Genomic DNA, 23,510 nt, shown 5'->3' on the forward strand with positions numbered 1-23,510 from the left:
CCCCACACTCACACTCTGCCCTGCACCCACTCTGCCCTGCACCCACACTCACACCCTGCCCTGCATCCCCACCCCCACTCTGCCCTGCACCCAGTCTCCCACTCTGCTCTGCACCCACACTCACACCCTGCATCCCCACCCCCACTCTGCCCTGCACCCAGTCTCCTGCCCTGCACCCCCCACCCCCACTCTGCCCTGCACCCCCACCCCCACTCTGCCCTGCACCCCCACCCCCACTCTGCCCTGCACCCACGAACCGCTCTGTGCGAATGGAGCCACTCGCACAGAGCGGTTCGCTCTGTGCGAATGGAGCCACTCGCACAGAGCGAACCGCTCTGTGCGAATGGAGCCACTCGCACAGAGCGAACCGCTCTGTGCGAATGGAGCCACTCGCACAGAGCGAACCGCTCTGTGCGAATGGAGCCACTCGCACAGAGCGAACCGCTCTGTGCGAATGGAGCCACTCGCACAGAGCGAACCGCTCTGTGCGAATGGAGCCACTCGCACAGAGCGAACCGCTCTGTGCGAATGGAGCCACTCGCACAGAGCGAACCGCTCTGTGCGAGTGGAGCCACTCGCACAGAGCGAACCGCTCTGTGCGAGTGGCTCCATTCGCACAGAGCGATTCGCTCTGTGCGAGTGGCTCTGTGCGATCCGTGCACATAGACATGAAGAATACTTACCTCCGGAACGCGTCACATCCGTCACGTAGCTAAAAGAAGGCGGAGACTGCAGAGCGTGTAGCAGAAGCGGGGAACGCTCGCGGAGGTAAGTAAAAGGAGCCGAGTGCTCCAACAACGAATTGATCACTCGATTAATCGATAACGGAAATCGTTATCGATGATTTCCGTTATCGATTATTATCGATTTTATCGATTCGTTGTTTCAGCTCTAGTAAAGTGTCACCTCTCTAGGTCATGCTTTGTAAAATCTCAGTGTTGCAGAAACAGAGTTTAGTCACCACAGAGAATCTCCAGGTCTTGTTGAAACACACAATTTTTCAGCATTTGGGGGTAGCCCTGCATGTGACATCAGAGGACTATCCACTGACATCATCAGTCGATGTCAATAGACCATCCACAGAAGTCAGTAGATCCACCCACTCGCCTCCCAAAAAGGGAATGTGCCGGGTAGCTGGAGCCTGAATGTTCCAAGCTATGTTTCTTTGGTTAGTGACAATGCCACAACGTAAACATAGGATAAACCTGGGATTGTCTAACGGATTTTTTAGAAAAGTGTCAACACTAGCTATATAAATTTCCCATTATCACTTTATGGATTAACAAACCAGACAGGCACACAAACTGACGCCACTAGAGGTGTGAATACCTCCTGGCACCTCGATTTGATGACTCCCATCCACAACTGATTTTAACACTATTGACTGATCAAAGAACCTTGCCTTAGACTTTTTGATGATATCTGCTTCCCATTCTGAACCATGTTATTGGACTGATACTTAAAGAGAGGTTTTCCACATTGTTGTATAACATGCCTGATGAAGGGACCTGAGAGGTCCGGAAAGCTTGCAATCTATATATACTCAGTTAGACAACCAAGGTATCATTCAAACTCCACTTGTCTCCCATCTAACCTATGCAAGAGATGTTAATATGAATGGGGCATAAATAGGCTGAGAGACAGACTATAGGCAACATTTGTTATTAGGAAGTGAGACAAGGAACGAGCACCCTAATATTTAACCATTTTTTATATTCTCCAACTCTCATAAGAAAAACAAAAATGATCTTATGGGAAACCAGGATGGAGTTGCCAGTTTCTACCCCTTAAACAGCTTAATCCAGCAGCTGTCTAGTTGACTAGAAGGTAAAGGAACCGTTTCGTGCCCCACCATCACTGAATGCATATTCAGTACTTTGTAAGTACTTTAATTATTAATTATTTTATTGAAGAAGAAAAATAAACGTATCTTGGTAAAATACTGCAGCTCCAGGGCTGCAATGTACCCTTCTCTGCCCAATGATAAAATATAACCTATGTCACAATTTACCCTTAAGATATAGACATAACAATGTAAAGCATAGTATAAGAACATGTAAAGAAAAAATCTTTAGACTGCCACAAAAATCCCACTCTGTTCATCAACACATTCATTATTTAATCGAGAAAACAATAGAAAATGTGTTCTATAGATGCCGATTTCTTACAAAATGCAATGAATATTTTGGCAACCCAGCCAACACTCTGAAAAAAATGTATGTCTTGAACAATGGGCTCGATTCAATGACCTGTCTAAACGTTAATTGTTTCAGTTGTGGTTGGAAATATATGATTTGTGATTCAACACCCTGACGAATCCCCAGATAGTAAGCCTGGGTTCTAGACTACGACTACTAAAAAAAGCTACAGTGAAATCAATAAACAGCTTTTACTAAGCGGTTCAGTGTATAGTATGTTTACATATACTTTCTAGACCATAAACGTCAATAGCTACAATCTACATTACACTGAAACACATCTGAAAAATGTTTAAACACTGTACAGAGCTGAAGGAGAGGCACAAATGGAGTATGCCAGTGACAGTAACCAGTGGATTGAAACATAAAACACTGTTTGCCCTGTGTTTAATCTGGATTAGGAGTAACATAGATTTATTTATGACCACACAATGAACACACTTCTTACATATGTTTTCTTAAATTCTCTGTATATATGCATGTGATTACAAGTACATATTATTTAATAAATATTGTGTTAAAACCTTGCATGTAAAATAAAGCTAGGATAAAAACATTACAAATGTCATCCATCCACCTTTGCCTAGCTCCTTTTTAAGTTAACAAAGTAAAAAAAAAAATGTTCCTGTGTTTCTACCATATACTTACACATTTGCACATACACTCATTCTAACACTATACACGTATGCTTACATGTAAAACACTGACAGCTCTCTCCACTGCTCTCACCGCTCCCCCACCCTCGTGCCATGTAGAAACTGCTGAGCTTCTACTGTGTGGTCACCTAATGTGTTACATGACCCTGCTGGACGTCTTAGTTACAAGGCCCTTCTGATTGCAGAACCTGAGGCAACCTATGTAAAGGATGGCCTTATCCATACTCACTCCTCACCCTCTTCTCCTTTCAGGTGTTTGAGGCTCCAGCCTCAATGTGCATCTAACCCCTTTATTTCAACCTCAACTTTCATTATTTAGAATTAAAGCATGCGTCCTTTGACCGCCATATGAGCAGCAGAAATGATTGAGGTCAGTGGTCTTGCAGCAGAGACCCCAATCACATTGGGAAGAGGTGGGTTGATAAAATAAGGTCTCTAGACCTGCCTCTTGCAATGCCACTTTGGCTGGAAGAAACATTGGGGGGAATGCTAGCTATCTATATCCCTATTCACCTAAAGTATGGCAACATAATGTGTAGTGGGCAATTTTGCAACAAAATTATTTAGAACATTAGAGAGATTTATCTCTTTAACTATAAATTTTCTGGTTGCATGAATTTTATTTGCTGTAACAAAGCAGCTGTTTTGGACACTTACATCACCCTTGAATAAAATGTTTAAAATGCCAGGAGTCAAGCGTGTGAACAAATGTTCTCCCTAACTTTGTAAAAAAAGGTTTTAGTTCTTTTTCCAGCTCATTGTTCCTCAATGAAGGGAATCTGTGTTGCATTTTCATGTGATGACGTGCTTGTCTTACAGTTACGGAGTAATAGCAAAGTGAAATCAGACATCTGAAAGAACTTATGAATGAAATACGGAAGCCATTATTCTGTATGGAGGATCTAGAAGTCCACATTTCATGTCTCAGGAAAACAAAATTTTACAGAGTTCAAAGAAATATGTGGATATAAAGTATTTTAATAACAGAACTGATCAGGGCTATCTTTCCCATTCAGCAAAACATGGCAGTCACTTAGCGTTTGCCCATGTTAACCAGATGCTTTTCACATTTTTTGCTGATGGACATAATATAGAAATGTCTTTGATTTCCTGCAAAATGCAAGTTGCCTAGGGCCCCACACCCACCTAGCAGGAGACCCTGAATGTAACTACCATTTACATATAAACATTTTTTGAAAACGGGGTGACCTTTGCACAATAGTATGCCTCATAAATAAAGAAGGCAGTTTAATGACCTGTTATGTTTAAATTTAATAGAGATGTTCTCCAAAACAATCACAAAAAATGAAGTTGCAAAGGCTGCGTAAAACACATGGAACAATGGTTCACACAGATATTTAATGCCAGGCACGTTCTTACACAGATTTTGTGACTGAAGAGGCTTAAAAGACTTGGGTAGTTTGTAATAAATGCCAGGATTTCTTCTTCTTTCTTATTATAAAAAAAAGTCTAATTACATTTACCAAACCATTTTTGCACAATGTTTGAGCATATTAGGACATCTTTTTTTTGATATTCATATCTGAGACCCTGAGTTGTCATGGTTTTACTTCATTCTACGGGGCTCAGGGATTATGGGCAAATACTCAGGGGCATTATCTCTGGAGCTTACTTCTTCATTATCTACACATTACCTACACAATATTTGAACCCTCCACATCAGATATGTTAATTCTTGCTACTATTAAAAAAAAAGTTTAAATCCCTACTATTTGAGAAGTTATGGTTTTTAGAAGGGGCGTTGTTAGAATCATTTTGTCAATTCTGCCTCTTGTAAGTAGAAAGAGGCTCTAGGCTGCCCTACCTGGGAAGTTAAATCCTTTATTTTCTATTTACTATTTTATAAGAAAAATGCTTCTTGATGTGCCTCACCAAAATGTTCAGGGAATTTTATTGGTATAATTAAAGTGGCCCCATCGGCCCCTTGTCACTCCCAGTAATTTACATACACAAATTTACACACTACTGTAATGCTAACACACATACACACTGACGGAAACACACACATATTTACTCATATATTAACAAACTCTATACTAACACACACTCCCTCTAACACACGCTTACATATACATATTCTTTCTAACATTTTTGCCCCCCAAGGGACACTTGGGAGAAATGTAGTATACTTTGAAAGCTCCACTTCTTCGCTGTTCTGTGGAAAGCTCCCGTTTTGTTATTAAGTCCTCAAATACAATATTTTATTGGGAAATTCATCTTCAAGTAACTTTCCTTTAAAAGCAATAAGTAACTGTCACGTATGTGACAGTCATTTAAATTCCACTCTTTAAGATAGTGATGTATGCATGTGTTCTTATGTTGATGCTTTTCGAATAAAGGATAATTGTATTTTGAATATTTCTAGAACTGTCAACTATGAGTGCCATTCATGAGCTGGAGAGTCTATCGTTTTTATGTCACATTTTCATGTTGACCTTTATTAGAAAAATTCACCCATGGCTATTTCATGAGAATAGATCTAGCTCCTTTTAGTCTGCCATATAAATGGCACTTTTGTTTAACAGAAGACTACAGTAGAACATTCCAGAACAATATCTTCAGATCATGAATTTGAATTATGTTAATAAAAATGCACATTGCATTCATTGTTTTTTTTCCACATTTTAGTCTTAAAAATACTACACAAGATACGATACTACAGATTAAATTAGAATATGGTTCTTTGAACAACCTGCACAGTTTGAGAAAAAATTACACATAAATCAGATAAATGTTACTCTGTCCCTTTCATAAGGAGGTTTCAGTCATAGTATAATTAGGATATTATTCTAATTAGGATACCACTGCAATAATTGGCTTATTGGTTGATGATTCATACATTCTTTTCCAGTACTTTCCTTGAAAAACTTCTCTTTGTAGACCATCTTTTGATCTCAGTCGTTACATTGAATATAATGCTTTGTGCTCTTATGTAGCAGACTCCTCATTGTTGGTAGATTCTTGGGATCACTTAGCAGTTTTTATGGAAAACAATAAAAAGTGGTTCTCTAATGATCAATTAGCCTTTTAAACTTGGATTAGCGAACACAACGTGCCATTGGAACACAGGAGTGATGGTTGCTTCTAAAGGGCTTCTGTACGCCTATGAAGATATTCCATTAAAAATCATCCATTTTTAGCTACAATAGTCATTTACAACATTAACAACATTGACACTGTATTTCTGATCTAGATTTTTTTAATGTTTATAATGCAAAAATTTGCATATTCCCCATGCTTTTTGGTATGAAAGTATCTCAGCCTACTTAACATTTTACTAGATGGGGGACAATATAATCCATGGCCCCTAGTCTAGCTGTTGATCCTGAAGACTTTACATTCAGTTGCTTAATTATACCGGAATATGAATAATAAATATTTACCACCTACTCTGAATTGTGAAAAGTCCATTCCAGAGAACAAAACGCATATAATACAGTTTCTCTATTCTTATCATTGAATGACATCTGCGAGCACCAAATAACAGTCACATGTTGATGTATTTAGCTCAACAATCTAAACTTATTAAACCGGTGTTTCTTTTATTTTTCCTTCCACTATCGTTTCCTCCCATTCTTAGTGTTCCTTCCAAGTTCACCAGTGTTGGTAAAACATCAAATTGTTTGTTTTAAGAAAATAATGAATGTCCTGTGCTAAGGCATCCCTAATACAGAATGGACCAGACCAAGACAACCAAATCTTAAGGAACAATTTTTTATTTGGAGCCAGATGTGTTGTTGCAGAAAATCAGTACAGGCATCATTTCCCTCCTCTTTGCTTCTTGGTCCTTGTGGGAAATGGCAGGTTGCGTGGGGAAGCAGGTTGGTCACCCACTGGGGTGAGAATAGCATTAGATAAGATTATTGGCAATAAGTATGCAGCGCTGTGGCCAAAAAAACGCTGCCCACACCAGGTGATCAAAAATATGCCCCATGTAAGACATGTTAGGTATAAAAGTACTTATTTTAAATGGTAAATAAAATGTGTGTGTTTAAGTTATTAAGGTTTAGTGAGTTTTATAGAGATATCGTCTGCTCTAGCTGACATTTACTCTTTATACAGAACTTGTTGAGCAATTTAAAAGGCTTTTGTCTTTCTAAACTATTATCAGATTATAAAAATACTACATTATTCTATCTTGCAAAAAGTGATTTTTGGTTATTGTTTTCTTTGCATTGTTTTTCTTCTTTGACTTTATGCCAAAGGAGTCTCTTTTCCTGCAATTGTTTGCGTTTCAATGTACGTCAATAAGTATACCACCTTTATCTGTAGTGTTCTTCTATACTGATTTCTGAACTATTTTACAGTTTACAAAAAGAAGCAGCAAGTTACGCATCTGGACCAGGGTCATTTAACTACTAAGTGACATGTTTGCTTCTCACTCGTTTAGTGTTCATTTTCTACAATTACTGTCACAGATGATGATATTATCTCACTATAAAGGATAACATTGTGTTACGTTGTTTACTAAGAATACACATCTCTCATTAGCTAAGTTGTTAACTTTCTTTTTTCTTTTTTTTTTTTAAAAAATGTATAACTAGAAATGTATTATTTACCGGGATATATAGTTATTTTTTTAAACCCACAATGTTATGCTAATATTTATTTAGTTCATTCTACAATAACACGTGCTCTGAAATATGTTTAATAGTACTTGGGGCTGCATAGGAGGCAATCAGGGAATACATCTGGTGCAGGCAAGCATTGCCAAGCTTAGAAATTTGGCGAGGACATGGTGAACTTTTTAATTCTACCGGGGCTTTTACAGATGTCCTGGCTTAAAAAAAAGCCACAAATGTGATGGTGTTGCAATGAGTTTTCCAACACTTGTATGGGTAGTATAGCAAGACAGTTGACTTTTGGAATCTTCACAAAATGTGTATGAAAAACATGGACCATTAACATTAAACACCAATAAAACCCTTATTATAATATTAATACGTATTATGATATTTTATGCTACCATAAAGTGAATGTACAAGGGTTAGATGCCATCATTACATTTATTCTCTTGAACAAGGAATCACTGTGGAGTAAGATTAAACAAAATAGTTTAGGTTTCTCCTAGTAATACTCAATGCATTATTGATATAGAATCTTCTCATATTGGAAATTGGGATGACTCGCAAAAGTAGCTTTTGTTACAGGTATATGTTTTTGTTCCATTGTAGTCTGTGATGCATTTACAAGGGGTACTGTCTACAGACTATGTAACTACTCTGGCTGCACCAGGATAAAGTTAAAACCCATATCGCATGGAGAAGGTCCTTATCTAGCGACATATCAACTCTTTACACTGACCAGCTTCAGAGAAGACAACAGTGAAATGAGTTTGACTCCCCAGTAGCCTGTATGGTAGGACTGACCCCCAGTACTTGTCACATTAGACATAAAAAATAAGCCGTGATCATAGTTCAAAATAAGCTTTAAATAATCATGTCAATTGAGACTGAATTTGGATAAAAATGATTTTCTACAGTCCATTTCATCTCATTCAAATATATGTCCATTCATTGTTCCTATAAAGCAATCCAAAAACACAAAATGGACAAGAACATGGAACGCTTTGTCCTAATGTTTACAACATAGGGTGAAGATGGAACATCCGAATGCTTTTGTGGAAAAAAAAATAGGCTTATTGTGCCCACCCAGAGTAAAGAACATCGAGTTCAGAAAATTTGTTGACTGAAAAGACACTTGTGTAATAAATTGTCTTAACTAGAACTTGGAACAGATAGAAGGTGGGACAGAAGCTGTCCTTTAAATAGCTACACAAGATGGTTCCAATTTTCCTGTACTTTTAAATCATTTTTCCAATGTTTGGAATGTTATGGGGTAATAAGGATTGATCTGTATTATCACACATGATTCTAAAATAGGAGTTAAGCCAGAAATTTTGTGAATGTGGACTCCAGGTTGTAAACTTTGCCAAATGACTCATTCTCATCCGTTAGGGGAGAAAACATTGCTATGCTGACTCTAGATGTAGAAGCCTACAGGTGCAAAATACCCCATCGCCATAAATCTTCAGCCTCAGGAACCACATTTGGCAGTTTATTTACTCCAAATCTAAGAACAGTTGAAACAACTATTTCCAACATATAACAAACATTTGAGAAAAAAAGACATATTGTTTATTTACGTTTGTAGAGAAGAAAGGAAACTTGGGAATGGAAGGGCCTTAACTGCTAAAACCATCTATTACAGTGCTTTACTCCAAAACAATATTTGTGTACTGCTATTAAATGTTTGCAGAAGTAGGTTATTTAATATGAAGGTGCAGATAACAAATAGAACAACCCTAGATAACCTATGCACATATTTATATTCATATGTGTCTGTTTCATATATAACATCTATATATATATATAACATATATAACATATATAACATATATAACAAATAAACAAAGTAATACAGTACTTTCCTAAAATCTACGAAATCCATAGACCTATGATAGGAAGTAACTACTCTGGGGGGTCTCAATTAGGAAACACTAAGCCCTTGCACTGAGACACATCTCTAGCGGCACAGCGTAAACCCATTGCTCATATCCCATCAACTTCCTAGTGATGTCCGACCTGTAAAGAATTGCTGTAAGGAAGATATTCCCATCATTATATGTAGAGGTACATTTTCTTTTAGTGGTATTACATAACAATGAGCTACACGATGCCATGATACATTTTAAACTATACTAAACAAAATATCATTGGTTAAACGGAGCCTTTTAGATTACATAGATGTCGCCACTGGCTAAAACTGAATGTAGCTAATGTCTCTGAAATAAACCAGGTGCTTTGTCCTGTGTCATACAAAGAGAAGCTGTTTGTATTTCTAATGACCGGTCGACATTCCTTTGTTTTTAGGACACTTGGGGCAAAAGGTTAAATCTAAAAACAAATTAGATTTACAATACAATTTAACAGGAAAGCCAGGTTTGTGTAAGTTTCCCGTCTAGTCAGGGAAAGATGAACAGTCCAGTTTCCTCCTTTTTAGGGACTTGTTTTTATTTAAAGCACCACCAAAAATAATATGGTGTTTTTCCTTACACATAAACAAAAAAAGAATGATTTTCTAATATTGATTTCATTTTTATTCATTCAATCTGTCTTTGTACTGATAGCTTACCATATGTATTTTATAAACCTGTGAGCTAATATTCCTGTACCAGGGTACACCAATTCTGACAGGATTTGATGGGATTTGAAGGCCTAGTAACCCAAAAACTTCAAAGAACTTCCTACTCACTTAAAAAAGTAATATATATATATATATATATATATATATATATATATATAGTTTTAGAAGACCATTATGTTATATGGCGCTAGAGAAAGAAAATATATATAGGGAACACACAGATATAACATGGTAAGAGAGAGACATGGAGACAAGACCAAAAATCTAGGCAGAAAATATGGGAGAGAAGGTAGGTGATGCATATGAAGAAGGCAGTATGGGTTAATGTTGAAAATTGGGTAATGAGGTGGTATATGTGACAGAGTCAGATCCATGTACTTCTCAATCTAGCTATTTGTACCAGAATAAATGTAACAGAACAGGGATTATAAGAGATGAATGGGAGTTAGACTGAGATGGGGGGGGGTGTATAATGAGTAAACAATGAGGGAGAATACAGTGTCAATAGATGAAGGTACAATGTGGTAAGCGTGGAAGTAACCCAGAAATGTATCCATATCAGCCTATGTGCTTTTTAGTATATATTAGCTAATTTAGTTACGTAGAGCAAGAGAAACCAGTTGTCTACACAGTCACAAACCCCAGCCCAAATGTGGTTACTAAAACATTTCGGCTTTTTGGGGGGAATAGCTATGCAATTGAAAACTTTACAAGAAATATTATCAAACCAAATAGAATATTTTGAAAATCTGTGTCAAAGAAGGGGCATTGTGTTTTAGACGATATGGTCAGACATGTGACTAGGGAGCAAGGCTTTATTGGGACTATTTAATGTGTCTTTGTAACCTATTAGTAGCTATTTACTCAACTGAATAACAGCTTTAGAAGAAGAGTATTCCTTACACAATTACATTATTATGATTTTTAATATTAATTGATTTATATAAAGGCATCATATACCACAATGTAGCACAAGCGGTAAACAGACATAAAAAATAGTGCATCGCATAACAACTTGGTCCTGCAGAATTAGAAAGTGAAGACAGCCTTGCTCAAACAAGCCTACAATCTAGAATGTACAGTACAGTACAAAAAAGAAACACAAACCCTATGAACATATTAACTACATTCCGTTTTAAACGTGTGTCTCTCATGACAAATTAGTTCTGTGTTTGTATGAGATCCCAACAACTTGATTTATAGTTACCCATGTGTCCTATGAAATGTATAACAGCTGTATTTTGTCTGTGTGACATTTTACAACCATTTGTAAAGTTTAGAAATGATTATAGACAAACTATGGAATGAAAGTTGCTGACCTTGCCATACAATTCCCTTTGATATAAACCACTCCTCTGCGCAGTCACTGTATGTCATAACAATACAGCTCACCCACCACATCAGCACGTTGTGTTTGAAATCCCTTTCTATTTCTCTTTACTGTTGATACGTTTTAATAACATGTAGAATTGGATTGAATTTGCATGATGTGCATTTTATTCGTAGAAATATTCAGCTTTCCGTGTGCAATGATAATTCTTCACACATTGAGGCTTGGATCTGGCCATCTTTACCATATCACACAGCACGTAGAAATAAATAAATCTGCACTAACTGGAACTTTGAAACAAAAAATGTTTTTTCTCTTCTCTCTGATGGTGGTCTAATTTGTTTTCTTAGCTTTGGGTCACACAAACAGATTTATTTATCTTTTTTCCAGATGTAAGTGTTCGCTGTTGTTTCCATCATAATTAACATCTTTTGGAATTCAGGACACAGTGTCAATCAGGCATTGTGACAGGCGCACAAATACACATATACATACCGGTAATATACAGTGATTTGTATTAGTTTGCCTGCATTAATAACAAGGCTGTAGAAAGAAGCAGGAATTATTCGTGTTGAGTTGCAATTCCGTAGTAAGGTCTTTACATTTTGGGAATGATGGTAATTGTAATTGTGAACACGAACTCCATATGTTGCCCATTGAATAGGGTTGCATATCTCCAAATGTCCAACTTCAGGAAGGACAGTCCATCTTTGGGACCCAGATTCCCCTGTGCTTCTTTCCAAGGAAATCACGATGTTTGTGGGTTTCAAACTATTATAGTAATCTACAGTTCTTAAAGATACGCTTTCCTGATCTCAGAATCAGAAGTCTCCTTTTCAGATTGAAATATATGTCTATATATCTATTGTGGCATAGTTAGAGAGGTTTTCTATGTCAGTAGCAGGTTGGGGCACTCTCTATTCCCAGCATGAAAGGGTACCATTAAGAGATAGAAGTCAGCCCTTTAAGGTGAATTCAATTAACCTGTACAATGTGACTGGTTTATAACTGGGAGCTGGATTAGCTGGCCAGTTGGTCAGTTAGGGAATATTTTGGTTAGCTAAAGATATAGTATGTTAAATTGACTATGGTTTCCTTGGATGAAAGTTTTAACTAGCAAGGTATTCCTGATAGATGGTATGGCTTTGCATCAATGTCTCCTTTTTCCTCTTTCTTTTTTTGTCTCCTTCTTTCATCTTTAAATTCCCTTTCATTCTCTCTCACACTTGCTCTTTTCTTTCTCCACTATCCATTGTTTTTTCTGTCTTTCTCTCACTCCACCTCTCTGTATCTCTTTTCTCTCTCCTCCTTTCTTTCTATGGTTCTTTCTTCGGTTCTTCTTTCTCTCTGCCCCTCCCTCTTTGTTACTCTTTTTTCCTCCTTATTACCCTTCTCCCTCTGTCAGTATTTCTTCATTCCTTTCTCCATTACTCTTCCTTTCCATCTTCCATCCTTATTTCGTTCACTTTCCTAATCTATTTCTTTTTCTACCCACTATTTTCTTGACTTCTTGAGGAAAATGCACATTGTGTAGTGACCCCCTTTGGAGATTGCCATAGGGGAACACCTGTGCTGCCACTGATGACATTGCCAGTATGGTACCTCTGTACAACAATGAGGGGTAAGAGCATAGAGGGGCTGTAGGGTCAAAAAACTTGTCCTCATGGAAATTTACATGTTAAGTGGGACAGGGACCAGCATGCAGCATGTGCACTATGACAGCACAGCCCTGTAGGGAGAGAAATGGACGCAGGGGCCCATGACTGGGGGGGCCTGGGCTGCCCTTCCTCTCCTCCCCCACTTTCACCTTTTGCACTTTATAAATTAAGTTACTAATCTGCCCAGCTACATGTAAATCTTCAGATTAGGGGGTCACTCGGGGTTGGTCAGCAGCCCCTGGTGACACCCCCCATAATATGGGCTATAAATTTGGCTCCCTACAGGGTAGGGCATTACTCTTTAACTGCCTTTTGCCTGAAAATATTCCCTCCCACCCTCCCCTTTTTTGTGTTTGTTTCTATGGGGTAGGGTTTATGCTGGCATGGTGCTAGAGCTACTCACCTTTAGGGGTGGTTGGCTCGTGGTGCACAAGCCTTCGGGCTTAAGTGCAAGACACTCCTTGGGCTAAGGGCCCTTGCGATTCCTATTGGTGCCAGGGGCTGACGGGCAAGGGACGCCGTCAGTCACAGCGGGTATACGGTTTACACGCCTATGCCAGATGGTGTTTATTCATTGACGGTTTCACTGGTTACTGTTTCAGTTTGATGGTGTTTAGTTAAGTGTTAAAAGGGGCGTTCGTTAAGCCCCCAACACATTGGTGTAAAGTTTACAAAGGGTTAATGGTACTTAACCCTTGACACGTTAATTGTGTTAGTGTCACGGTGCGGAGATGCAAGTTGGATTGCACCGTGGACAAATTAATCCATATCTGACTTTTATTGACATTGTTAAGAAATAAATAAACTCAATTTGTTAAAATGACATTTGGTGTATGTCTTTATTTGTGGGTATGGGAGGAGGGGGAAAAGGGGGCTGCCAGGTAGGCCCTCCTCCAGTCATGGACCTTACTTTAAGCCCTGTCCAGCACAACAGACAATTCTCATGGTGACAAGTATATTAGCCTAATTTTAACCAGTTTTGAAGTAAAATACAATTTCCTGAACTGTGTGTGATTTATGGGTAGTTTTGCTGGGTTTTTGCTTCATGTTATGTTTGGCTCTGTAAATGGCTGAAACTAAGTTGTTTTAGTTGTTTTTAATCGGAATCTGATGGTAGAAAAAAATAAATTTTATATTCAACAAGGAATGAACAAAATACAGAATAGTGTTCATTATTTGATTATATTTTTGTTTCATTTTTTATTTAGTTTCCCATTTGGTAAAATCATCTATAGTTTCCTGTGCCAAACCAAAAAGAAAATGCTAAAAAAAAAATAAGTAAATAACATTCTAAAGCCCATCAATTATGATTAGTTTTCCATTCTGTTTTCATGTTCTCAGATGCATAATTATTTTTGCTACTGGCTTGTGCTTGGCTGCAAAAGTAAGAAATAATGCACAAAAGAGTCAAAACAGAAAATACGATACATATGGGAGGGGCAGAACATGTATAGGGGTAATATTTGTAGAAGATAATAAGCCAATCTGGTTAGATGCTTCAAAATTTAGTTCAGCTGACAATACTGTATAAGAAATTGTTGAGATTAAGGCATCAAATCCTTTTTTTCTACTACTTACGTAGAGGAATCTCCAACAGGATGCCAGTAACTGAGACGGCCAGACTACATCAGTTTCCACATATTCCTATAGCAAGCTGCTCGGAATTTGGCAGATAAGCTATGTGTTCATGCCTCCTTATTTGGTTGGGATGCTGGCAGGTTGAATATACATGATATCCCTGTGAGTCCTAATCAGGTATTTGTAAAAGGATTGGATGGGAAAAAACTGTAGAATGTACAGGGGGAGATAAAAAAAAATGAGAACAGAAACATATGTCATCCGCACCTCATATACAGATATGATGTTCTGCTTATTACTTATTGCAACCCCCACATTACCTGCTCTGAATAGCAGAATGGAATGCCAAATGGTGTTGATAAATACCGGTACATAACCCGTTATCCACAGAGGTATGATGTTTATCATACAGGGAAATTCTTTGCATTTTTAGATGATCTACTGTGGATATTACTTACTACTTATTTCTTATGGCTCTTAAAACATATCTGCTCTGGATAGTTTCTTGAGTAGTAACGTAGCAAGATATGAACAGTTGGGGAGGGAAAACTCCCATAATGCAGACTGGAGATTTAAACTGATGTATGAAATTCCAGCACTTTTTTCACCTCTGTGTTTACGTATTTTGTTGAGCATGTAATACATGTCTCCGTAATTAGACAAAATATTTGTATTCGTCAGGATAAACCGAAACTGTCGTATTTGTGTTTCATGATTATTGTATTCTTTTAAGTAAAGAAGCCTTTAAAAAAGAGAAGAAAATATGTTTTTGTACGACTTCACTACATTAATGTGTGAAGTACCTTTTTTCTCTGATTATCACATGACTCGGGCACTATATATTAACATACAGCTAAACACATAAGACACAGGAGACTAGAGGTCGTTGGGAAAGTGTAAGGCCACAGCGCTTTATTACTGTGTCAAATGCAAGAAAATAGAATAAGAAAATATGAGATAGGTTATGCATAAATAACATGTAAAACCAAATAACATTTTGTAGGGATATCCCGCCAAATACCATACGGAGACCGTTGGGTCGGAACACCCTACCCTTTGAAAGTTCCCCCAGGGACTGACCCCGTGGAGAAATTAAATTGAAAACATAGCATACCTATCGCTAAAATTCCACCATAAACCAAAATCAGATACAGAAAGGGGAATGAGGAGGGAGGGCGGGGGTTCACTGCTTTAAAGCGCTGTTCAATAGTATCTGACCAGTGGCGGGAAAACGGTCCCCTAAATAGACAACCAAAAACCCCACCCAACAGGTTGAGGAACCCCATAGGATATCCCTTAAATGACCTCTAAATCCTGGCCAGCATGCTTGCTGTTAATCTAGGCCCGGTCATGCAGCCCTTCCTCTTAGCATCCAGGGCTTGACTTGAGCACGCAAATGGAGTAGGAAGAATGGGTTTCTAGTCCCTCATTTTTGAGCAATGAAATAGTGTGTTGACGATTAAGAAGAGATGGTTCTTGGTCGACACAGAGTCTCTGTGACCACAATGGACAATCCACCGGCACAACTACAGGGGTTATGAGAGTATAAATGGTCACACAGGTCTACAGATCCTGGGAACCCTGCCTTTATGATGGCAATAGCTCTGTCCATCTGTAATGCTAATTTCTAGCCACTATACCATGTTGTAAAAAGTCAATTCATGGGGGAAGATCCAGATATATGTGGAAACATTCTACCAAGAACTTTCAGATGCATATATTTACCAACCAATTCATTTTCTGGTCTGTGTGCAATGTACTATTTTGAGAAATGTTCTATTTTGAAAATTGTGTATTTATGGCAACAGATGAATCTAAGTTGTAACACATCTATATGCATTTGCCTACAAAACGTATTTGACAAAAATGAAATTAATATAAATTGTTCTTTTTTGCAGGCTTGCAATGGATGTGGAACTAGCAAATGTGACTGCAGTGGTGTTAAAGGACAAAAGGTAAGTCTTGTTTCAAAATAACATGGAAAGTGACAGTTGTGATTTTATTGTAATCTTTTGATGTGATGTATTGGGTGTTCTTACTACATTCAGATGTACTAAATATTTTACCCGAGGAATCCTGATTTAAAGCACACTGTATTTGTACAGCATGTTTGTAAGTAAAAACATATGTATAGAAGCTGGTAGAACTCTCAAGTAAGAGGTATTTTACCTTTTTGTGCTTAATCACAGTGTCACATTGATGGCCTGGGAAAGAAATGAGAAATACAGAGAAACTTTAAAAATGAAATTAAACCATTCTGTACTGTCTATAACATGTGCTTCCATTTAAATTGACAAGGGCCTTCTTAGGGTGTGTTATATTTAATAAGCTCGTAACCTTGGGCAACATGATATTGGAGCCTCTCAGTTAACCATCCCCAGCAAGTTGTCCTGTGACCTTAAATGATTGCATCCAGTTATTTAATAGTGTCATTCTGCCTTTATGTTATTTTACTTCAGCGTATGGATAGTATGCCACAAAAAAAATGGAAAATCAGCTGTCCCTATAGAATTTACTATTAGAACTGCTTCTTACAGAAGAATATTGATACAGGGCTCAATACAATATACTGTAAGTGGTTTAGAAGCCTCAAAAATGATTGAGCTTGGTCGAGTTTCTAATGTGCCAAATATAACATAAAAAATGTCTTTAATTTAGTTTGATTACATATTATAGTTTCCCATGGAATACCTGCAATATAACAAAATGCAGAGGAAGTCATTAGTGCATCAGAAGCCTCACGTTATTTTACTTACCTGTTTTAGAATATAATATCTATATAACATTTAAAAGTAAACACAAAATAATTATTATTATGTTTCAATTGATATATAAGATATATGATGATCCCCTTCATAATATATAGTTCATGTGGTGTGATGGAATTCTTCATATAACTGGAACATATGTACAACTCACTACTGCACATATGTAATGAAATTCCCTACAAACAGAGAAGAACCTGACCTGTTTTGAAAGGTGAACACTCCAATCACCCTCCCAACTTTCAAAGGTCCAGACACTCCCAAATGACCCTCTTTAAATAAATAAAATACGTTTTTTTCCTTTTCTAAATCCTTCACTCGGTTCCATGAATAACTAACCGAAGTCAAGTTTTGGTAAACCTCTACCGCCTAGTGAAACCTCTAATGAAACCTCCTAAAAAAAAAGGTGTCCCTCTTTGGCCAGCTGAAGTGCTGGACAGAGATAAGCCCAAGATGTTTTCAACGTCAGTGTATTAGCCAATTCTAGATTGTGTTTTGTTCTCATTGCGGTACCATTTCTTGCAGCTGTGTGTGGGTGAGTGTGTGTGCACAATCTATTAGTCCCTATGGATTTTACTACTTAAAAATGTAATATTGCAACATTCTTTTGGAACACATTAAATCTGGAAATGAAGTTTCTAGAAAAACAAATCATCCTAGAAGATCGTGTGTAAATTCAGCATGACCATGAATTAGAACAAAAATGGAACACTTTAAATTAGCAAGGCACATTGTGAAAAATGTGCTGTAACTACAATGCTGGTGATTTAATCATTACATATGGAACGGATCATATAACCATGTAGGATAATCCAATGATTTTTGGGGGTTTAATGGACAGCAGACAAATATATTAAACAAATAATACAACATTAATAAATCAATCAATAAATAAAGAGTTTGAAAACTGAGGTAGACGTTATTATATGTGGTGAAAATAAGTCTGATATATATATTTATTGCTATATCTGGGATTTCACCTGTGGGCTGCAAAAATCAGAGCTTGTCAGAGCTCTCCATGCAGTGGTGCAGTGTTCAGCCATACACACACCTGTACCAGGGTTCCTGTCACTCCCTTCCCACTTTTCCAAGATAGGGGGCTAGCTACATGTGTGTATGCAGCAAGCCCTGCACTTCCTACCACCTATACAACAGGAAAGGGAAACCAATGGGGGCCAAGCCCTGACAAGTTCCTGGTATCCATGTGGATACCCATCTATACATTGTTTACAGTTAGGATTAAGTCCAATGGAAAGTGAAAATTACATTTTATGAAACACTATATAAGCAAGAGCTTCTTTTGTGTTCCTTTGGAACACAAAGAAGTATACAGATCCCAAATGTGCTTGAGTACAACCTTTCCTCATAACACTCTCCGCCAGCATCCTGTCTAAGCCATCTGAACAACCACTAACCTCCACAGATCATCCTGACTCGACCAACTCATCCACACCCAAGCAGTCTTCTCCTACTACTTTATTTCCCCCTTAGCCCACTAGATTGTAAACTTTCAAGATCAGGGCCCTCTTCTCCCTTTTTACCCGTTTGTACCAGTTTGTTATTGTTTGTGATTTTAACTTTATTCTACAGAATCTTCTGGCGGTATATAAATAAACCTTAGTAGCCAACAAATACCGTATTTGCTCGATTATAAGACGACCCTGATTATAAGACGACCCCCCAAAATCTGAATATTAACTTAAGAAAAAAAGAAAAAGCCTGAATATAAGACGACCCCAAAGGAAAAAAGTTTTACCAGTAAATGTTAGTTCATGTAAACTATTTTTTTTAATAAAAGCTATGATTGAGAAAAAGATTTTTTTTGTTTTTATTTCTTGTATTTTCCAACCTGCCCCCCTGTTACGCACATCTGCCCCCAGGCTTGCCACTCCAATATGGCACTGTGGCCCATGATATGCCTTTTAACCCTCTATATGCCACTGTGCCCCATGGTATGCCTTTTGACCCCCTATGTGCCACTCTGCCTCCAGAAATGCCTTATACCCCTATATCCCATTCTGGCATTTAGGGGGTTAAAATGCATATTATGGGGCAGAGTGGCATATAGGGAGGTATAAGGCATTCCAGGAGGCAGAGTGGCATTAAGGGAGTTAAAAGGCATTGTATAGAGCACTCTGCCTCCAGAAATGCCTTATACCCCTATATGCCACTCTGCCATTTAGGGGGTTAAAAGTCATATTATGGGGCAGAGTGGCATATAGGGAGGTATAAGGCATTTCAGGAGGCAGAGTGCTCTATTAAATGCCCCCTTAACGCCACTCCAGAAATGCCCTATGCCCCCATTTAACACACACACACACCCTATACCCCCATTTAACTAACTAACACACACACACACACACACACTCTCTCATCCCCCTTCCCCCGCTCTCCCCCCTCTCTTACCGGTGCTTCCAGCCGGGGCAGCGGGTTGACGTCGCCTTCTGCTGCAGCCGGAAGGAGGTGTGGCTAGCAGCGGGGGTTTGTATGCGTCCGTCGCGTATACTTTCCCCGGCTGTCAGAGATCAGCTCTCTGATCTCTGACAGTCGGGGAAGGTCTATGCGACGGACGCAGACAACCCCCGCTGCTAGCCACACCTCCTTCCGGCTGCAGCGGACGTTGTCTACGCGGATCGTGTAGACGTCAACCCGCTGCCCCGGCAACACAGAGGAAGCAAGGAAGCACCGGTAAGTGTGTGTATGATGGGGGGGGGGGGTCGGGTGAGACAGGAGGATCCAGGTCCCCTGCAGCGGTGCGGGGGATCTGGATCTCAGTCTCCTAATCAGACCTCTATTTGAGGTCTGATTAGAAGACGACCCCGATTAGAAGACGAGGGGTATTTTTCAGAGCATTTGCTCTGAAAAAAACCTCGTCTTATAATCGAGCAAATACGGTAATACTCTATTAATAGAGTAATATTACTCTGTAATAGGCATGGTCACATCTCTAAGATTAAATAGATAAAAGCTCTACCTTGCAATGGGCCTTTTAAGCAATCATGCCAAGGTTTTGAACTAACAAACAATTGCTGCCATTTTCCATAGTCTTTTGCATGTCAAATCATGGAAAGTAAAGAATCTGACAGATTCTGACAGAAAAATCAAGATGGTGGGGGATGGACTATTTCAAAATATCCCACATTTGCAGTAACGCAATAAAATTGATTTACTCTGACAAAATTCCAAAGGAGTGGAATTCCATGTATGATAATGGCTGAATTATCCCAACAGCTGGCACGCTGAGATCATGTAATCTCATGAAGTATATTCTTCATCTTCGTGCTCCAGCTGCATTTTGTCCCAGATGAGTTTTCAGAGGGATTTTGCTTTCCCACTCCACGCTAAAACATGTTAATTCCATTTAAGACAGTTGGTTTGTCATGGATTATTAAGGAACTTGAAGTCCATTCATTATATGTCTGTGTATCAATGGTGGAACCAGTGAATGAAGGGCGTTGATTGAGTAATATATTGAATTGCAAAGTAGTCATAGAAACAAATATAAATAATACAGTTGCTGTTGGGTTTGTAGGATACAGCTCGAGTATTCAGAACCATGATCATGATCTTTTTTTTTTTTTAAACAAAAAATGTGTACTGGAAAAAATGGCTGATATGATAACCCTATATATAGGTGATATTGTCACAACACCTTGCGCACCTGAACAAGTCAGAGCCCTCTTACAATAAATGACACTAACTACACATGTGTTGCTCCTGCATGATGGGCTTGGTTGGAATTTGTTGAAAATCATCTCTGAAACCAGGTGGTCAGTCCACGTCTAAATGAAACTATACATTATACGGGGCCAGCTTTTGCAAGACAGACTAAGATGGCCATGCATAACATGCAAACGTCAAGTTGAAACAATTCAGAACTTTAAATATTGTGCGAACAAGGAAGGGTGTGTTAGTCAGATGACAATGTTACCATCTGTGTCTGAACATAGTGTTCCAAATTTAGGGAAATTGACAAAACATATGGAAACTGATTACAAGAGCAGAGATCTTAATTCATGTAATTATTCTGAGGACATCCGCTTGCTGAGTCAAACTTTATCATTGCCAAATGCCCAGTATAAACATTTCTGATCAGCCATACTTTGCAAAAGAATGTGGCCAGAAAACAATATTGTGTCATGCATATTACGTATTAACAAGCAAAGGGCCCTACATGAGAGGAAACATGGAAATAAACAGAAAAATCTCATATATTAACACGTAAGCACCACATTGATAAACAAATTTGATGGCCACATCATTGTCATCTTAAAGTACTACAAATCTTTACAAGAAACCAAAGTTAGATTTTTAATCCCTTTGCAATTCAGTACTTCAAGAGTTACAAACTGCTAGTTATTATTCTGGGAAGATTAGCAGTGCTTCTAGCAGTAATGCACTCCATCTCTAGAGAAACCTTGACTAGACTACATATAGTGCCGAAGCGGTGAGGTGAGATGGCTGTTTGGCATCTACTCGTGTCTGCAGGTGATCAGATGTTTTGCACAATATCTCTTGGAAGATATACATCATTTAGCCAACTGGCTACACTTAAAGACTCCAAAGGTATTTTAAAATGCTCATATCTCTTTAATAAATCATAAGGAAAATGGTTAAAGCCATATGGGTCAATGTGAAGCTGAAGTCTACTCAACTGTGACACATTTTATTGGGCCAACAAAAAAGTTGTGGAGTCACAACCTTTGGGACCTCAGTGATCTCTTTTTTTCAGATGGAATGACTAGTCTAAGGCACTCTTTATTTGACTACCTGCCAGTGAGGTCAGTTATTATTACCCGAGGAATGTTTCCCTGTAAAATCACATGGGGTCTTCCTCTAGATTGTAGTAAAAATACTGAGCTGCGGTTGTGTGTGTTGGTCTCAGCAATTACCTGCTGCACTAGTATTCATTCACAGACCAGAGACTAATCTCACATGCAGTTAAGGGCCACAGTGCATTCTGGGAAAAACTGCCTTGGGCCACTGAATGTCATGCATTTTTATGTTTGCCTTTATTCAAACTCAGGTGTAGTTTATGGCATTTTGCAAACAAATTATAACTGCTAAATGAAAACATTTTTTTTATAAATTCTGGCCATTTTTTTTTAAAAAAATTGCTACTTTAGTAAAGATACGTGTTCATACTAAACATAGGCATACAATATTTTTAATATAAAAAAACCCAATTAAATCTCGAAAAATCTCTAGCATTTTTAAAACAATGATAAATGCTACACAAATATTGAATGCATGGTGGCTTGTTAACATTCGTGAAGCTCCAGTGTTACTGTATGCAGTTCTATGTTGGCCAAAGATACTCACGGGATTTATGAAAAAAAAATATTTCATAAGATTCCATCAAGTTGGACATATTTTAGTATCCAACAAGATGTGCAATTGAAAATATCTGTTGGTTATAATGAACTTGATTTAAATTATTTAATGCCTCTGGGTAGATTAAAGCAATATACCAAAGTATCCTAGCAGTAGCCTAATGTTTAATTTATATAATCATTTCTCAATTCCATTCCTACATAAACCTGAATAATTGGCAGACTTGCCTAGTTCAGCAGCGAGCATCTTCTCTTACTGGCATTTCACTTGTGTCTGCCTTGCTTTCACCTTCTAACAAAGGGGACTTTTGCCACCGCTCAGCTTGTATGTGGACTTGGGTCTCTTTGGTTTGTCATTACCTTATATTTGATCTGCTTTGCAGAATTTCAGTATAATATTGTTAGAAACAGACTATAAGTAATTGATGATTCATTGTCATCATAAGGAGTGCCTATGATGTGATACAAGAAGAAGGCAAAATATAATAATGCTTAGCATGAAAGATCTAGGAATGACCCATGATCAGGCATGCATAAGGAACAAATGCATATTGCTTTATAGGATTATATTCTGGTAAATTCTCAGTTAGAAGTACAGCATATTGTTACACATTTTTCTTTCCCTAATTTGGGAGGGCATCAGATTTTTTCCTGTCCAAATAAAGCACTGGTTATGCACATGAAAGGTAAAAACTCATCTAGCCCTTTAAGTCTTCCTTAGTAGTCTCAGGGCTTCCCCTAGTGGTGAAAATATAAAAATACAGGTATTTAAATTGATTGTAAAATAGGCTAATTTAACCAACCTTTATATACCTGAAAACAAGC

The 23,510-nt window shown here is 38.1% G+C and overlaps 1 protein-coding gene across 1 annotated transcript in view; it reads left to right on the forward strand.

Moving 5' to 3' along the window:
* Positions 1-23,510, forward strand: part of COL4A1 (collagen type IV alpha 1 chain) — a 72,048-nt gene that overhangs the window by 7,492 nt on the left and 41,046 nt on the right. Inside the window, exon 2 of the mRNA XM_053455264.1 lies at positions 16,486-16,542. Coding sequence (XP_053311239.1) covers positions 16,486-16,542 — 57 coding nt within the window. The remainder of the gene's footprint in view (positions 1-16,485; positions 16,543-23,510) is intronic.

This window comes from Spea bombifrons, chromosome 2 (genome assembly GCF_027358695.1).
Source record: "Spea bombifrons isolate aSpeBom1 chromosome 2, aSpeBom1.2.pri, whole genome shotgun sequence".
In the NCBI taxonomy this organism is placed as follows: domain Eukaryota; kingdom Metazoa; phylum Chordata; class Amphibia; order Anura; family Pelobatidae; genus Spea; species Spea bombifrons.